This window comes from Teleopsis dalmanni, chromosome 1 (genome assembly GCF_002237135.1).
Source record: "Teleopsis dalmanni isolate 2A chromosome 1, ASM223713v2, whole genome shotgun sequence".
Lineage (NCBI taxonomy): Eukaryota > Metazoa > Arthropoda > Insecta > Diptera > Diopsidae > Teleopsis > Teleopsis dalmanni.
Genome location: NC_051846.1, coordinates 85,128,563 through 85,147,793, shown reverse-complemented (window position 1 = coordinate 85,147,793; position 19,231 = coordinate 85,128,563). Strand labels below are relative to the sequence as shown.

Below are 19,231 nucleotides of genomic sequence, written 5' to 3'. Positions count from 1 at the left end.
TTATTGTTGTTGATTTAAACATAACAAATAATTTTGTAGATACCAACTAATTAAGTTGTATTAAAGTACACCATTCCAACGTATGCTTTTTCTTCAAATAAAAGAGCATTTAACCAACAATAATTTTAATTATTTTATTTCAACTTATCATAATTAAAATTACAAAATTAGTAAAGCTTATAGACCAATAGCAATAACAGCCTTCAGCACTTTACCTACAATAGTACTGAACCTTAATTTTCAAAAAATAAGTTTAGAGCGTATAGTCGTATATAATTATATATTTATGTAGACATATATATGTATTTCAATACTAGTATGTAATTCAAATTTATTAGTGCAGATTTAGTAATGTTAAAATTAAACTATGTTATTATTATGTTATTTACTAATTACTTCAAATAGTTTACAAGATCTACTAAAAACTCGTAATCATATTTTTTCATAAATTGATGTTCACTTTTCCGCAGGTTCACTTTTCGTTCAGCCTTCGACTTATTTGTTGAACAAGTCCGAGGCTTAGAGATCACACTTAAATCGGTTATATTAAAAATCCGAAAGTTTGATTATGTCTATTCTTTCCTCTTAACTCAATAAAATGTAATTTCAAATTGAAAAAAAAATAGAATTCCAAGAAAATTGCAATTAGTTAAGTAATTCTCTATATTAACCTATTAAACTATTGACACTGTAATAATTTAAAAAGTGTTGAATTTATTGCAGCAATTTTACGTTAGTGTATATTTCTTATTTTTAAAAATACTACTATAATAAAAAATTTCATTAAAACACTAAATTTTTACTTCTGCAGAAGAATAAGATATCTTATCTGCCTTATAAAAACTTTTACTTATTTAAGTGACCCTAATAACCCGGTACAGGGTTTCAGGCTGATGCAATATGACTCTTCTGCCGTCTCTGCTGCATGCGCTTCTCCAGTTCCGTACAGCAAGCGCGGTTAGTGCTTCAACAAGATGATCTATTTACCAGAGTTACTTCCATATCTAAACCTTTTTTCTTCAATTACCGTTGCAAATGTTTTTTTGCTGCAACAACCTTATAAATACTTATATATAATAATTTATAAATAATTAAATTCTTATAAATAACTTAAAAATTGAAAATATTAATAAATATTTCAATTAATATTTTTTTACTTATTTGGTAACAAAATGTTTGATAAATATTCTTAAACTATTAAGTGAATATTTTGCTATAAATTTATTTCAAATTGAATAAATTGAAAAAATTTAGCACAATTCAATTATAAATTGTGTTTTTATACATCAAAGTGCATTTAAAATATCAACATTTTTATTTAAAAAAAAATACATTACAAAATAACGAAAAAAAAAATTTACAAATACATAAATAAATAAATTCATGTATGGAAATTTATTATTTCATCATATTTTGTATTCCCTATTAAAAGTTACATTCATAAATTCAACTAAAATATATCAAAATCACAATTGAATTAAAAATGATTAAACTATTTCAAATTTATTATATAAATCCTCCACACGGAAAAACGCCATTGGTCGAAAAATTAGCACGACAAAATCAAAACAAAAATAACGCAAAAAAACAGCATTTAAAACCAAAAACAACATTAATTTCAATTAATTTTGAAAATACGCAGTAGAACTCACCAGCAAAAAACACCAAACAAAATAATTCAAAATGGTGCAAAACAAAATAAAAATGGCGACGCATTGCAGTTCATTAAATTTAAAATAATAGCGTTGCCATATTTTCGCCATTTCATATTGTAATGTGCTTTGCTTGCTGGCGAAAAGGGAGTGCGTGCCTGTGTGTGTGTGTATGTACGTTATGTTTGTTTTCTTACTTTATGAAGTCATAATAAAAATGTAATTCCCCACATTATTGTGTAGAACATTAATAATTACACGGAGCTGCATTCTCTTAAATGGCGCCAATGAAAATTCTGTATGCATACAATTTTGCAGTGGAAATTAAACGCATATTTATTGTTTTTATTCAAAAATAAATAACAGAAAGCAATTTTAGATGAACACTGCATGCAATTCTTATAAGATTTTAATTAGTTTGAATTATTTTTCAAAATATTCAGGAAAAACTCTTGAAGAAATGATGTTGAAATATAATTTAACTATGAGTTAAGCTTAAAAGATTTTGAGAGAAAATTTATTAGTCCATGATGTTTTTACCAAGAGTCGAACTGTATATATTTTTAATATACAATATATATAATTATATACAATAATTATGTGAAAAACAGAAGGAAATCAATTTTATGTCTAAAATAGTTGCGATGTATGGGTAACATTCAATCATTTATTGTAGCAATTTATTATTCCGTTATTATATGAGACTGAAGTGAATGAAGAACAAACTCAAAGGCTGTATAGCACTTTTTATTATTAATAATATTCTTCTTCTTTGAATCTTTTACTCGAAAGAAAATTATATCACGTGGTATGTGAGTGTTTTATAATGTATTTTAATATCTTTTTAACTTAAAATTTAAGCAAATATTTTCAAATTATTTAATACCAAGATTATATTGTCCAATAATGCCACAAATTCAGATAAACCATAGAAAATCTTTTTTGATGTATATAATCAGAACTGATTTTAATTATTTTTATATTTGTTTAAAAATTGCACGAAGTTTCGTTAAATGATTTTTATTAAAAATATTTTTGAATTGCAAACTTTTTTTTACCGCAATGCACGTACAAATCACAAAAATTACACCTTTCGGTGAACAAACTTTCACACTTTGGCATTCATTTACACAAATAAACAGCAAAGCTAAACATGTTGCCCGCGGCTTCGAACACACACACTGTACGTCAGCTTCATTTAATTGATCTGAATTGCATGTCAACACGTTCGGCATTTATTTAAAAAGTTATTCCGACCTTTCCGGTCATATTTTGAGCTTAGTTTTGCCATTTATTTGGCAATTTTATTTTTAAATATCATATTTTTTGTTATTATTTTCAATATTAGAGCACCAAACTTTGGCTTTTAAAAATTTATGAAGTTACAAATTTTCAAAGTTTATCACATATTATATAGAATATTTTAAGTTGCTCTATGCACTATTTGCTTTTTTGGTATTGTTATATAGCATATATTGTTTATATGAACCGTCAACCGTGAACATGTGAAATGTTGTGTTAAAATGTCAATTATTGTGTGCGGAAAACTTTTGCTTGAAAGGGGTTTTTGTAAGCATTTCATCGAGAGAAACATATTAAGAAATAAATGAAAACTTTTTTAAATTTATATATAAATTTTTTTTATATATAAATATTTTAACCACATAATATTATTGATGTCATATCAACAAATTATGATATTGCATTTCTTTACGTATTGGAATTATATGGAAATATGATAAATAACACAAATAACAATAATAAATATGAGGAATTATTTGAAGTAATTACTTCCTGAAATAAACTTATTTACCTGAAAATTATATTTAATAAATATTAAATATTACAATATACTGTTCTGATCTATATTTAAAAAAAATAGTAGCCTAAAAGCACGCTACATTAAAAAATATATAAAAATTATCAGTATACAATACCAATAACAAAATATACAATTCAAGTAAATTAAACCCGCATTAACATCATGTATGTCATAATTATACGCCCTGTTTTGTTAATATTCGCAGTATTTATTATATATATCTACAACTATGAAAAAGACTCATTAAGTATCTGGTGCTCAATAATGATTTTAATACCATTCTATCCATATCAATCAAATATAGAGTTTCTGCTTGCATGCTCTGTTATATGTGTAAAAAACAATGATATATTATTAGGATTTTCAATTGTCTTTTATAGATATTCTACCCAGTAGTTTCTTCTACATTGTAAAATTGGACATCTTAAAAAAATATCAAAAAATAACCCAAGAAAAATATAGTACATATATTGGTTTCATCACCTTTTCAACACCATAATAGCATGAATAAAATTTAAATCCACTAAATGCAATAAACTGTGCGAAAAGTGTTATAAAAATTAATTTCGATCTACAATTTTACTCAAGTGTGGCATAAACCAATGAGCACACTAAAGCCTATTGTATTAAATATGAATCAGTGGCCTTAATTAAAAAAAATTAATTGTCACTAAAAACAAAGATACCAACTTAAAAATCAAATCTCAAAAAACCTTTTAGATAATAAATCTGACTTAAATTTCATATAACTGAACATTGCTTTTTACTCATACTTGCTTGTCGAACATATGATATATTAGTTGTGTTAGTCTAGTTAAAATTATATTGTACACTATGTCAATTATACAGAATCAATATTGCTGATATAGATATTCATCTACATACTTGTCGAAATATCAAATAACTATCCCATCTATTGAATAATTTAAATTATTATTATCACTCTTCTCAGACTGGCGGAGGAAATGATTATCAGACATTATGAATATATAAGACATTAAGACATTATTATTAAAAAATTCTATGCGGTCTTCATCAAAATCTAAAAATCAAGAAACGTTTCTAAAAACATGATTTCTTATACCATACTTTTTTGTTAAAAATCGTTAGAAATCTATATCCAAATCTAAAAATCCAAGAACATTTCTCTTTTGCTATGATTAATCAGAAAAATAAAAATAACTGGAAGTAAGCATTTATGGATTCATTGCCGTTATGCCCCGTTAATTGATCGAAAATTTCTTTGCAGATTGTATTTTATTCAAGAAGCCACAATGTAGGTGTATATGCATAAAATCTGACTCAACCATTAATGTTATATGATTTTAAGTAAACCATATTTGTTGCTACCTTATTCTTAAATAGTGTCTTAATGTTTCTAAAATTTACAAAATAAATCTGATTTTTCTTATTTTCTTATTTATTTTATGTACATATAATAATTTTTTTTATTAATCACAGAATAAAATTCTAATTAATAAAAATATATTCTGATTTCAAACCACTATGTAAATATTTGAAGCAATAATATTTTTATTAAAACATTTATATTTTTAATATGAACCTCGAATGAGTTAAAATATTAATAATAATTTTAATTAAAAAATTTAATTATGTTTCGAACATAAAATTAAATATTCCATATAATTAACTAATTTTTATTATTGACATATAAAAAATGATATGTCAAAAACAGTTTTTAAATTTTAATTGTATTAAGTAAATAGAACATGTTAATTTAAAATTTATTTTACTTTTAACAAATAACAACAACACAAATTAAATTTAAATTATAGTTCCACATAAATGCAAAAAAATAGTGAAAAATAAGGTAAACATAAGTTTAATTTAATTTAATTTTTTACAAATATTTTATAAAATGATTTAATACAATTTTTGTGTATAACAAACAATATGGAATAATTGCTTCAAAACCAATTAAATAAATTATATAGATATATGTTTTTTTGTTTTTTGCATTAATATGATTTTCCCTTTTTTTTGTTGATAAAGAAAAAATCCGAATATAATCTGTGTTTAAATTGCCTAATGCTTTATAATTTGAAAAATAATAAAAGCAAAAATTAATTATATGCAATCACAAAAAAAAATACAAAAAGCAACAACAACATATGGCTACCCTGTGGCGATTACCCAGCAAACCATTTAAATTACATTGTTGCAACAACAAAGCGGATATGACAAAATGTATAAAACAAATAAAAATGAAGTTAAGTAGTAGAAAAAGTAGTCACAGCTGTGAATAATGGATTTTGTGGCTAAACAACCAACAACGGCACAGAAATAAGCTACTAACACCACTAACAACAACAGGGATGGCAAAAACAAAAACAAAAACAAAAACAAACGCAGTAATAACGAAAGCATATGACACAGAAATGTCATACGCACTCTCAGCTTTAGCCTCGGCACTATTGAAACAATAAAAGACATTTTGCACACATAAAAAAAAATGTGAATGTATTTTAGCTTAAATTTGTTTGCTTAACAGTTTGCAATTTATTTTAAATTTATTTTCAAATTGTTTTCATGCAAAATTGTTTCTGCTTTTATTAAATTTACCTTTCGTAGATATTTAAGTGCCATTTACTTCCTACCTTCCTGCGATATAAAACATTTTTTGCATAATTTACTGAACTACTTTTGGGGATTAATTTCGTATACTTGTAAATTGCTTTAAAATAATTTATGTTTTTTTTTTGTTTATGAAATTAAGCATGAATTTCAACAAACAAATGACCACCCGCTACCAGGCTCGCACCCCCCTCCTGCCCACCACTCACACTTTATTTTCGCTCATTAAGTAACTACCTACACTTAATGTAGCTCCTCAACAATGTTCTAACGTTATAATGACAACAACATCAAGAAACGATAAGACACGATAATAAAGACAACAAAATGTCTATGTAACAACAACAACAATAATCAAAGCAACAACACCAACAACAACAGCGACAGCAACAACGACATGGTGAGGCTCACATAAATTTAAAGCTGAGGAAGTTTTAAATAAAATAATTTTTGAAAGTCTGAAAATTGGTAGAGAAAGTCTTATTTTCACACTTGCCTGAGCTTGTTTAGTAAACAGGAAAAATTAAATGAAATAAAATAGAATGTAATAAAAGTTATAAATCTCACTCCTACTCTTCAAATTGTCTACACTCATCTACACCGTACCGTACCGCATCGCACTCGCCAACCCCAAGCCCAACCACACATTTTGATGACACAAAATTAATGCTCGACCGACAATTTAAATCGGCAGCAATTTTTGCCTTGAGTTTTCTTCAAAGTTCTTTGCTTTCTGAGAACTTTGACTATAAAAAGGGTAACCCGCAGTTCTACCCCCCAACTACTCCTTTTCCTACGCATTAACTAAGGTTGCAACACTACTACCGTTCCTCTGCCATAAACTCTCCGCTTTTGCTCAACTTTTTCAGCTTTCAGTACAAATCCTACAGTTTTCTGGGGCTGCCGTTAGATTTCCATTTCGGGTTGCATAAATGTCACCCCGAAACTCACTTTAACCTTTGCAGTTCAAAGTGCTACTCATTTAACTTGCCGTACACTTGTTCTCCACTTGCCTACCAAAATATTGCTTCGCTAGTTAACATTCTGCAAGGAGTAATCTTAGCTAAATATTACGACGGATACGGATACGGATGCGTACATTTAAAACTTATTAAATTGCTATAATTTATACGACTTATCTTAGCACTGTTTTGCTTATGGTCCTGCCTTAGCTTCATCTTTTGTTTTCTTATTTGTTTTTGTTTTTATATTTGCTTTTACTTTTGATTTTGCCTTGCCCACACATCCCCCTATTGCTGCCTTTGCTGCAGGGTTGGCTCAGCTCATATAATATTGACTGTATAGTAAAAACTCGGCGCTGCTTAAAATTTTATTGTTTCGAACACGTTACGCCGGAAGAAGTACTAAGACGGCAGGCAGGCAATTAATTTGCATGCAAATCATTTAAAACTTTTTGTTGGAATCAGGAAAAAAAATTTATTTACGAAGAAAATTATTTAGTAATCCTTAAGCATTTTCCTAACATATAAATTTTGTCTGATTATCATTTTACTTTTTTTTGTTTTTTGTTTCTTGCTTTGCTGTTTGCTTGCCACTGATAAGAGCGTCTTCCGGCTATGAGCAGCTGGTGGCAAGGTATTTCAGTGTTTTTGTCTAAGGTACACAAATTTCTTGATTTATTTGATTTTATGTGATTTTTAATGACTTTTCATCAATTTCTGCACACTTTGTAAAATTCCAAAATGAAATAAAGTTTTCAGCAATTTTTTCACTCCGCCAAAGACTGACAGAGCTATCAGTCAACTGAGAATATAAATTAAGAGTTCGCATAGTTTAAATTATATTATACATATATATATATACATATATATATATACAGGAGGAAGAGACTAAAGACTAAACTTATTATGTTATACTACAAAACTTTGGTCTCAATGTTAGTGGAACTTTATTTAAGAATTTCTTAAAAAATAAAATTTTTTATTAAATTTCAACAATAATATTTGCTATTACATAAATTTAATAATTTTAACTTAAAAAGTGGATGAACTGGATTCATTCGGAAGGTTAATGATGACCACCATTCACAGCCTAAACAAACCAACGCAAACAAAGGCAATGCATAAATGTCTTAATATTATTATGGAGGTGAAAAAGTAGCAACGCAAAAATAATTGATTTGAGTTTTAAATACAAACATTTTGATAGATAACAAGAATTTTTTATTTCTTTGGTTTTCATTGTTCATGCAAAAAGTTTAAAGAGACTAACTTGGATAGCTGCAGTCCTAGTTCGGAATGAAAAGCAACTATATTATTATAATATAAGAGTGCGCACATTGAAAATATCGGTCGGATATTTAAATAAGTGAGAGTAGCACTCTAGCAAGTGTTAAACAGTACAAACGATGATAAGCAACAATATCTTCCTTCTCCTCGAAATAATTAACTATTTAATAAATATATAGTAATCTCTCTAATAAGCAGACATCTTTTGTTGAGTGCCTGGTACTGACAGAGAAACAATATTTTAGTGTTTAATAAATATTTAGTAGTTTGTAATGACTTCTTCTGGTGAGAGCTTAGCGCTGACAGAGCATATCAGCAAACATTTCCTCTTTCTACATAGAATATTTAAGATTTAAATAAATCGTTTATTATTATTTTTGAAATAAGAAATATACATACCTTATAATTTTGACTAATGATTTTGTACATAAATTAGTTTGTTTCATATTATTTTTATATAAACTACATATTCTAAAATTCTTGAAGCTGAAAATTAACTCCAAGCTTTAGGTTAAAATGTTACTTAATGGCAAAACCTCCATTCTTATTCCGCAAAACTAAGCATATCTCTCTAATCTTATCTTAAATCCTTTATATATAACAAATTGTTCAAAAACTCCTAAGAAGTGCTACTTCCTTTACGAAATTTCAAGAATAAAAATTGAAAATAAGCAATCAAATTTTCAAATTTATTGCCTCATAAAAATATAAATTTATAACCAACTCCAGCAGTTTAAATCAATTTAATTTATTACCTAAATTATGCTACATCTGCACAATTTGTGCATGAAAGCTACTTATAAGATGCGTTGTAAATAATTACATGTTGTCAGTGAGGTAAGACTGCTAAATGCTACTAGTAAAACCATATTCCAGGTTATAAAAATTGATAACATCCTTTAATAATACCTCACTTTCCCTTAGTTGTCGACATATGTTATCACACAGATTTCTTCACACTCTAAATTTTTTTTTTTATTTTTAGTAACAGTAGGTAAATTGATTTCATATGAATTTCACACAAAATAAAAAAAAAACATTTAAAAAAATAACTCTAACAATACTGTTTGTAAAATTAAAACAAAACTGGAAGTTAAAAAAACGTGTAAATTGCTTGATTTCTCCCTAAGGTCTTATTTGATCTCTGAACACTTGACTACCAATTTATTTATGTGGCAACGCTATTTTAACAGTGTACTAAAAATAAACAAAAATTATGAACATTTTTTTTCTGTTCACATCACCTAAGCCATAAAATATCGCACCTTTTTAAAAATGTGTAACATGCCGTAAATACCAAAAATTTTGCAACACAACTCTTGCTCCTAAAAGCAGACTACAAAATATTTTATGCACGAGTACACAAGTTGAAGCAGCAACAGCAATTCAATCACCAACCACACATACACACACACAGCTCCCTCACTCACGTCACTCGCAAACGAGATAGGCAACGGTTTTATTAGCTTCGAGCGTTTTTCTTAACACTTTTAATTTTGTTGTTTTTTTGATTGTTTTCTTTTTTGTGTCAGTAAATCTTTTAATTTATAAAAATATTTTTATGCCTTTGATGCGCTTATACGAACGCAGTGGAATACAAAAATATTTTCTTGCCTCTGCCGTTTTAATTTCTTTTTTATGCATTATTCTTTGTGCCATATTATTATATTAAATATTTTGATTATATTTTTATTTTCACACATACTTAAGCGCTTAAATGCTTTAATAAGCTGTGTACACAATTGTGCCTTATGGACACATTGCACAGACACACACACACTACATATTTCGTATCGCGCTCCACATGCCCGAATACAAAGAAAAAAAATATTTTAAAACATTTTCTTATTGAAGTTTTTGAAGATGGCGGCGTTCAAGTGCGCTAATTTGTTGAAAATAATAAGCACAACACGAATTTATTTTTATTTTTATTTTTATTTTTTCTTTTCTTTCTTTCATAATATTTTTATTTAAACTTGCATAATTTTAATTAAAAGAAATTCAACTGCTGCTTGCAAGGCAGTGTATGTAGTTTTTTGCTTTTATTTATAAAATAATCTTATTATAATTGAAGCGTTTTGTAATTCGCTTGTAAAAGCAATCATTCGCATGGAAAATAAATTAAAATGGATCTCATTGCGCGCGTATAACACTTCAGTAGCACACACTGAAGTACAGTGTATAACAGTGGCAATAATATTTGCTATATGCAGTAAGGAGTATAGTATGGAGTACAGTATGGAAGGTTCATTGTTTTTTTTTACTAACGAAGCAAATTTTTATCTAAATTTTAGACACACAAGCATATACTCGTATGTATACATCTATATGTATGTCCTGATTACAATGTATGCGTAGTGTGTATATGTGTGTAGCCAGCCAAATTTTGTGTTTGACGCATTCTTGTAGAAACCAAATTAATTGCAATTTGTTGTAGTTCCCAAAGCTTTAAACAAATAAGAAAATAAAGTAGAACCATTCTGTAAATATTGTATGCTTACTTAATACATATTGCAAATTTATCCTTGAGGGTGTTATATATTTAAGGAATTTAATTAAATTAATGAAAACTTTGTATAAACTGCGCTAGTGGTTTCCCAAATCGAATGCTTTCTTTAAAACTTTCATAAAACAGGGAACAATAGAGATAGTCTTCTTTACGGATACTCACATTCTTAGTATAAATAAAAAATATAAAGTTGAGTTTGACTACATTACTGTAGTTTTAGCCTATTTTTAATCATTTTAGATAATATAATAAAAAAAATTTTTTTAATTGGGTTTTTCTTCTTATTATAACATAAAAAAAAATCGCATAAATATAAAACTTTGCATATATTAATATATTGAACCATTTAAATAGAAAAATATACATTTAATGATATTTAATTAATTATTTTTTATTATATTACAATTATTTATTGAATCTTTCCATTGAAAACTCACAATAATTTAACAAATCTTAAAGCTAGAATATTTTATTTTATTTCCTGCAGTTCTATACTTGAAAATATTACTAATTATTGGTTATTTAATGTAATAGAATTGCCATTGTTATTGGAACTAAAACTATTAAATTAAATAAATAGTAGCAAATCTTGTAAGTACTACTATAAGGATGTAAAAATACATTTTTATACATTACAATCTTTCATGAAAAGATTGCAAACATCTATTGCGACTATGTTAAAAATTTAAAGACCCAATATAATTTTGATTTCAGTGGATCATGGTTCTATATTAAGGTGTAACATTTGAACCATAAACACGCGTGTTAACACACAGATCCAGCATACACTAAATTTGTGTTATATAAATTTAGATTTTAATCAATTTTTGTTGTTATTGATTTTTTTAAAAATTTTTTAATATGAAAATGTTCTCACTATTAACTCTTTTTCTAATCGAAATGAATTTCTTATCTTAGGACTTAAAACTTTCATCTTAGGATAAAATTTAATTTAAAGCAAAAAATTGAAGTCAATTATTTATAATAACCTTTATTATTTAGAATTGAACAGAAAAGTGAATTATTTCTATTAATATAATTTATTTACCTAAATAATATAAGTAAAAATTTTCTAAAGATAAAGTATAAATAAAAATAAAATAATAAAAATAAATAAAATAAATTTTTGATATTCTATACTATGTGTATATATATGTTATTGTTGTTGTAGTTTGAGTTATTGCTATTGCGTGCTTTTACTCTTTTGTGGCTGGGGGGCTTACCCTGCCCCACACTAAACTTTAACTATACTAGAATTATTATTATTATTATGACGGACCGTAGATCAGAACATCTTGCTGTGATATATATGTGTGATATACTATAGTTATAAAACTAACTGCTGTACAAGTAGTCGTACATAACAATTTCTTATAGTTTTTTAAGTTTAATGCTTTAAACTATTTATGAATTGCAATTAATCATGTAATATGTTACATGAATAAAATTATTTAACTCATTTTGATTAAAGAATAATAACTCCATAATCATCATCAACTATTTAAACTACACATTGTTAACTGCAATTGACTGCGGATTTGGTTTCTACAATAATTAAAACTAATTCCCTAACTTCATTACTATTTCATAACTACAAATTACTTATGCAATAGTCCTTAAAATGCAGTCCAAACGCTATACCTTTTTCCTGCAATGCTACCACAAAAAAATATCATTTATGAGTTTGATTTAGTTGGTATTAGATTACGTTCAATTTCTCGCTTCGAAAATAGAAAGATAAAATAATATTTTGTATACATAGTGTGTACCAAGGAGCAGTGGCAATTTAATAAGTTTTCCCTTACCATGTTTTGCTAAGGAAATCTTATACAAAAACACCGCTGACTCACTACTGCAAATAACATTAATTTCGTTCGTAAATGAATTGTGTGCGTCCGCAACTTATCTCCATTACGATTTTACTACGTTTTTACCCTACAACCAGTGCAACAGCACTCTGATCTGCACTGCAGCAGAGCAGAGCGGAGCAGAGTAGCGTATGACGCTTTGCAGCGTTGTATGTTTTTAGTACTTTGTGCATTTAATACCACACAAACGTTCAATTGAGTTTGATAAATGTGCTTAATTGCAATTAAACAACATTTCAATGAACTCTGTCTGTGCTGTGGTGGCACGATACGAGTACTTCAGCTGGAAGCTACTCCAAACAGCGCCACGAAAGTCAAAGGCAAACCTAAACTAGTAATCGACCAGCAGCAATGCGTCTCTAACGACGTTTTGTAGTTTTTGCCAATCCTTTAGAATTTTTTTTACAATTTTACTACACGATGTTGCTGTGGAAATACCAAAATTAGTAGTAAATGCTGAAATCGCTAGAGAAAATAGTTCGATAAGCAATAATTGCAAAAGCAGAGATAACAACTTAGGCAACTGCAATGGCAACCCTGCACAAGTCGACGTTGAGGTTGGCATTTTAAGTTGTACGAAAAAGTTTATATGTGTAATTGTATAGCTGTTGTGTGGGTGTAGGGGTCGTGTGGGGTCGTGTAGGGAGATATATATCCATGCTTATATGAGTATTCCCATAAAGTTTTGGCCGCGAACTAAATCAAATTTTATTTTGGTACCAAACTACCAAAAAATAAACTCACATTTTTTTGTTCACATACAGAAAATTTAATTTTAACTTCACTTAACTGCAGTTTAAAAAGTTTTAACTTGATAAAAAAAAAAAACCATTTCAAAATGTAAAAACTCAGAATAAATGCTGAGTTACGAAATTCCAAGTAATTATGACAGCTGTCAAAAAGTGTTTTTATTGCGTTTGTGACAGTTGTGGGGGGAATTAAAATTAAGAGAATAAAAAACTATTAAATGTCAATGCTATGAAGTCGAAACTTTTAAATAATTAAATATGAAAAATAAATTCCAAATATTTATTACTTGTTAATTAAACTTTAATAGACTTATATTCATGAACTATTTCATTTATGAAATCTGTTTCCAATTATTATAAAAATATTTTCATAAATTGTATTTAAAAATTTATTTTAAATAAACATATACTTTAAAATATAATATATATTTTTAAATGCTGTAAATTTCATACATTCAAAAAAAAAATCAAAACCTAACGACGCAAAGTATATTTTTTTAAGCAATAGTTTTACATTTTAAATTTAATTATATATATTAAAAAAATTAAAAAAAAAGATTATTTTATAACATATTTATGATGTGGGTACTCAAAACTGTACAGACATTTTTAAAGTTAAATGATTTAATTTGTGTTTCCATAAGTGTTTTGTTTTCAAAATGCTAAAAAAAAATTTATTTGATTATATATAATTTAAAAATTTACTTTATTTACAATTTTTGTTTGCTGGAAAGACTTCAGGATTAAATTAAAATCGGTACTCCCGTGACACTCTACGGGCCATATTATATAGAGTGTCTCGGCCACGGTATGAGTAACATTGTTGTTATTTTCAATGCAAATTAACAAATTGAGTGTGAGAGAAAAAACAATATGTCGGTTTAAATTTTGGCATGAGTACCGAGCTATTTGTGCCTCGGCACTTAGACAAAGCAGAGCTATTCAGTAATAATTGTCAGAATTTGCGCCTTTTAGAACAAATTACTACAATTTAGTACGTTTCATATGAAATTGGCAATACTGATGTGATACTCTACATAACATGCATTTTCCTCATAGTCTGAAAGGGTCGTGACCGAGACATTCTACATAACAGGTCCCTATACAACATGACTTTTAGTCATATTCTTTTTCTACTCTCATCTAAAGTCGTTACTCTCATTAACTTCTATAACTTTCGTCTTAAGCCGTTTGTCTCATAAAAAATCGTTACTCTTATTATTTTTTAGTTGTCATCGAAAAATCATTTCTCTAAACAACTTTTATAACTTTCATAATTCGAAATAATTTATTGTTTATATATTTGAAGGTAAATAATATGTATCAGCTAACGTTTATATCAGTCGCTGACCTTCGTTCATAACTAGAATATATTTAAAATGAACTTAATTATAAAATACTTTAAAAAAATAACTAAAAACAAGCATTCCAAATTTTTAAAAATTCTTAAATTTTTAATTAAAAATTAATGGCCTACTTTTTCATAAAATTAAAATTAATATTAAACCTTTATTGCATGTTATCTAAATATACCTGAATCCTACATATCTTAATTTATAATCAGTGAGAGTTTTTTATAATTGAAAAGAGATCTTAAAATTTAATTAAACCCTCAACTTTTCTTCTATTAACAAGCAAAGTTTAAATCAAGTCCTATTAAAAGCACATAAGAAATACTCGTATTTGCGATTTGAAAGGCAACTTATGCTCACGTCCAAATATCCGAAAATAGCTATGGTAATATAGATCAACCATTTTAATTATTCACGCTATACACAAGTAACTTTAACACGTTTTGGCAATAAAATTGCTCCACAGTACAAACACACTTAGAACTAAAGTTTAATGTGAAAATCCAAACTTGTTAAACCAAAGTCAGAACATTTTACCATTTTAACACATGATAGCTCATATGCACATTTATTTTCATACATATGTACTCCCATATACTCGTATATTTATATACATTCGTATATACACAAGAGCTGAGGCATTAAATCGAAATACTAACACATAAACTTCTCGTACATGCTTAAATTCTGGCATGAAATAAATCTAACGTATATGTAGTAATGGTAGTATCTGCATAAAAAATGACGCAGGCATTTTTCATGCCATTGTACGCTTAACTAGAACACATCCTGTTTTACTACCATTACTCTGAACTAGCATATCGTGTTAGTTATTCCCCAAAAAAAAAAAGAAAAAAAAACTAAAAACAATAGAAAAAACTTTATACGATTCTTCCAAAATACGGGTACGTACGCTTGTCACAAGGCCAAACATATTCTTACCACAAATCAGCACATCGTAAGCTTATGCAAACTTTAAGTCTGCAAGGGGAGCAAAGTACTACGGCAGACAACCATTCAAATCGCTACAGCACTAACAGCACTAACAACACAATAAGCAGCTTCAGTACACTAACACTGATGTAAGCGGCACTCAGAATCAGACTGCACAGAACACTTGTGGAAATAACCTCAACCTTGTGCGAAGGACAAATTCTATGTTTGTTCAGTGCTGGTAAACGTTCAACTGCAGCAGACAATAAATGGGAATATTACTGTGGACAGACCAAAATAAAAGAAAGTAATCCGGAAAAAAAATTCTGAAATGTTAAATAATTTTTTTGCATTCAATTGAATACATAAACAAATTTTTACATGCAAAGCGTTTCGGTTAAAATTCTCCATAAAATTGGGAACAATTTAATCGAAGTTGAGAAAAAGTAGACACTAAAAAGCTTTACAAATTTGATCAACTGTCTGTTTGATTGAATGAATAGACAAAATTTATAAATAATCGCACAAATATATATTCCTAATATATCATTTAGCAAATGCAAATTTCATGTAATGCCACGTCTTCCATTTTGTGTACTTTTATACGCAAAAGTACTTATGGAAACCGCACAGGATAGTGTTTACTGGTCTAAAAATGGAGGCATGAGCTGATGTGAAATGTCTAGCCTTGCGAATTTTATGAATGTTTTGTTTTATAAATGATTCTGCATTTTCATCAAATTATTTTTGCTTTTTTTTGCCTAAGTGTCAGTCAGTGATATGTATATCGTCTACTACTCCTCATATGAGACAGAATAACATTGAATGCGATTTCATCAGCCTTAACTTCCATTTTATTCGATAAAGGTTTTTTAATTTGATTACATTTTAACATAAAATATATTTTTAAATTTTTTTATTTATTTCGTTTTTTTTTTCTTTGGTCATATGGACGCACCCTTAATTTTTTTCTACTTTAAATATATCTTTCTGGAAGTAGCTTACATGTCACATAATCGAATTATCATCATGGCGTCAACAAATGATTTCAATTTTTTCCCTTCCGGTAAGCTATCTTTACTGAAAATCCATTTGATTTTACACGCAAAGCAGAGAAGATTATTTTGGCCACTTTTGCTTCTTCAGTTCCGTGTTTTTATATTTTTTTGTTATATTCAACTTGACTATTTTGTTAGGTTATGTTCGAATGTCACTTTGTTATCCTTCGCAAATCCTTTTATACAAATGAAATTTGAGTGAAAAACGATAAGCAAAAATTGCACGAACACAATAGACCGACTTTTGCGTCAAAGTCCATTCATTTTTATTTCCGTTTTCTTTTTATTCTATTTTTTCTTTAATTTTTTATTCGTTTCTTTATTTGTTTTTTATACTGTCTGTTTGGAAGCAGTGACCAAACCTTTTAAGGGTTTGTCGAAGTCATAATGCGGGTTACTTACTACTTTTTAGTCCTTTTTAGAGAATTAGGTGTGATTTTAATGTTAGTATTTCGTTTCGGTTCGGATTTCTCTTCAGCATTTTTTTCATTAATAGTTCCTTTTTTATGGTCAAATAATTTTAATTGATTTTTTTTTTATTTTTTTAAATGCCAAATTGTTAGCTGTTATCGTAGGATAATGAAATTGCATAAGGGAGTGTAATTGAAACTTTATTGGCATGTTTTTAATCGATACGAAAGTATATATTAGTTTAGGAAATAAAGAATCATTAAATTTCAATTAAATGAACTGCATTTAGCTGGATTTTAATACGTTCCTTAAGCTCTACATTTCAGTTAATTATTTTAAGGAAGCTATAAAATTCTGAAGATATAGATATAGTATATTTTGAGAAAAGGTTTTTTTATAATACTTTATAGTTATTTTTTACGATGTAATAAAAATTTTTTTTATTCAGTATGAGTCATACTTAAAAATTTTGAGTAGTGGTATGGATACTGCAATTCAATAAACAAAGTCATACTTATTATGTTATCACAACGACCCCCTCCATTTATGAGTCATACTTAAAAATTTTGAGTAGTGATATGGATACTGCAATTCAATAAAAAAAGTTTTGTGTGTCCTACCTTAATTAAATTGAATCTACACTTTGGACATAAATCGTGCATCCATCATATTACTTAATACTGATATATATGAGCATTGTATGTCCATCTTTAACTACTATCAACATTACTTCAAGTCCTTAACAAAACTAATAAAAAAAACTTGATCCGCCATTTACAATTAATTACATACATTTACGAATTTATATTATAAAAAAATACGATTTTTATACGATATAATAACTTACGATATGTTATATGTACCAGGATTAAAAATTTCAGAATTTTCATTTTTATTGTTTTAAATCAAAAACAAAAATTTATAAAGTATTTTATTCATAAGGCTTATCTTATATATTGACTTATGTATATATAAATAACTTACTATTTAAATATTACTTTATTATTAACTGTACTGTACCATCTTTTATTAAAACGTTCCTTCTCGTTCCGATTTATATTTTAGATATCAATAAAGGTTCTCCCATCGATTATAAAAGCGGTTCAGCCTGCTCCACACCCACAAAAGACACGCTCAAAGGTTACGAGCGTAGTACGAATAGTTGCATGGGCCCAGTGCTTCCACCACGCAGTGTAATGAGTGGCCTACCAACACATCATTATTCAGCACCAATGAATTTCCGCAAAGACTTGGCAGCGCGCTGTTCGGCCCGTTGTATGGCCATTGTATCTGTGTCAGTTTTTGTGTCAATGTGTGTGCTTTTAATCATTTTAACAGGTAATATTTAAACTTCATTTAAAGTATTTAATATAAATATAAAACAAATTATGTATTTCTTCTAAAGGATTTGGTGTTTTGCACTGGTCTCCTTCTGCACCCTGTACAGTTCTAGTCGGCAATGAGGCGTCTGAAGTAACAGCCGCCAAAAGCACTAATACGGATCTATCAAAACTGCATAATACCTCATTACGTTCTAAAACTGGACAACCATCTATGGTGACTGCGTCTACGGCTAGCTCTTCATTATCGGCATCATCTGCTGCGGCAGCAGCTGCAGCAGCGGCGGCAGGGGTACCCGGTAATGGAGCATCGGCTTTTCAATCGACATCATCCTCCTCCGTAGCTGTAACAGGATCTTCGGCCACATCGCCATCCTCTTCATTATCATCATCCTTAGCAAACCCTAATAATGGAGGTAATTATACTTAAGTTTTAATTATTTTTAAATGAGTTTCTATATTTTTATATGTAAATTAATGCGGAAAACAATTCGCGCATATGCCATTTTCGAAAGGATAATAGAATGGAATTGTGAAAAATTCATAAAAAAAACAATAAATAAAAGGGAGTTAAATAAAATGAAATGAAAACAATTCCATATATATAGGTTGACATTTTTTCGCCATTGGTGGTGGTAATCGGTTTATAAAACTGAACGATAAACATATTTAATGTTAGGCTCGGAAGGATGA

General features: G+C 28.0%; 1 protein-coding gene across 3 annotated transcripts in view; it reads left to right on the top strand.

The window, feature by feature from the left end:
• The window catches only part of LOC119668657 (teneurin-m), a 345,384-nt gene that overhangs the window by 309,613 nt on the left and 16,540 nt on the right, over positions 1 to 19,231 (top strand). For all 3 annotated transcript variants that reach the window (XM_038078241.1, XM_038078240.1, XM_038078242.1), the window contains exons 3-4: positions 18,264 to 18,536; positions 18,604 to 18,954. In XM_038078241.1, the coding sequence (XP_037934169.1) occupies positions 18,264 to 18,536; positions 18,604 to 18,954 (624 nt within the window). The remainder of the gene's footprint in view (positions 1 to 18,263; positions 18,537 to 18,603; positions 18,955 to 19,231) is intronic.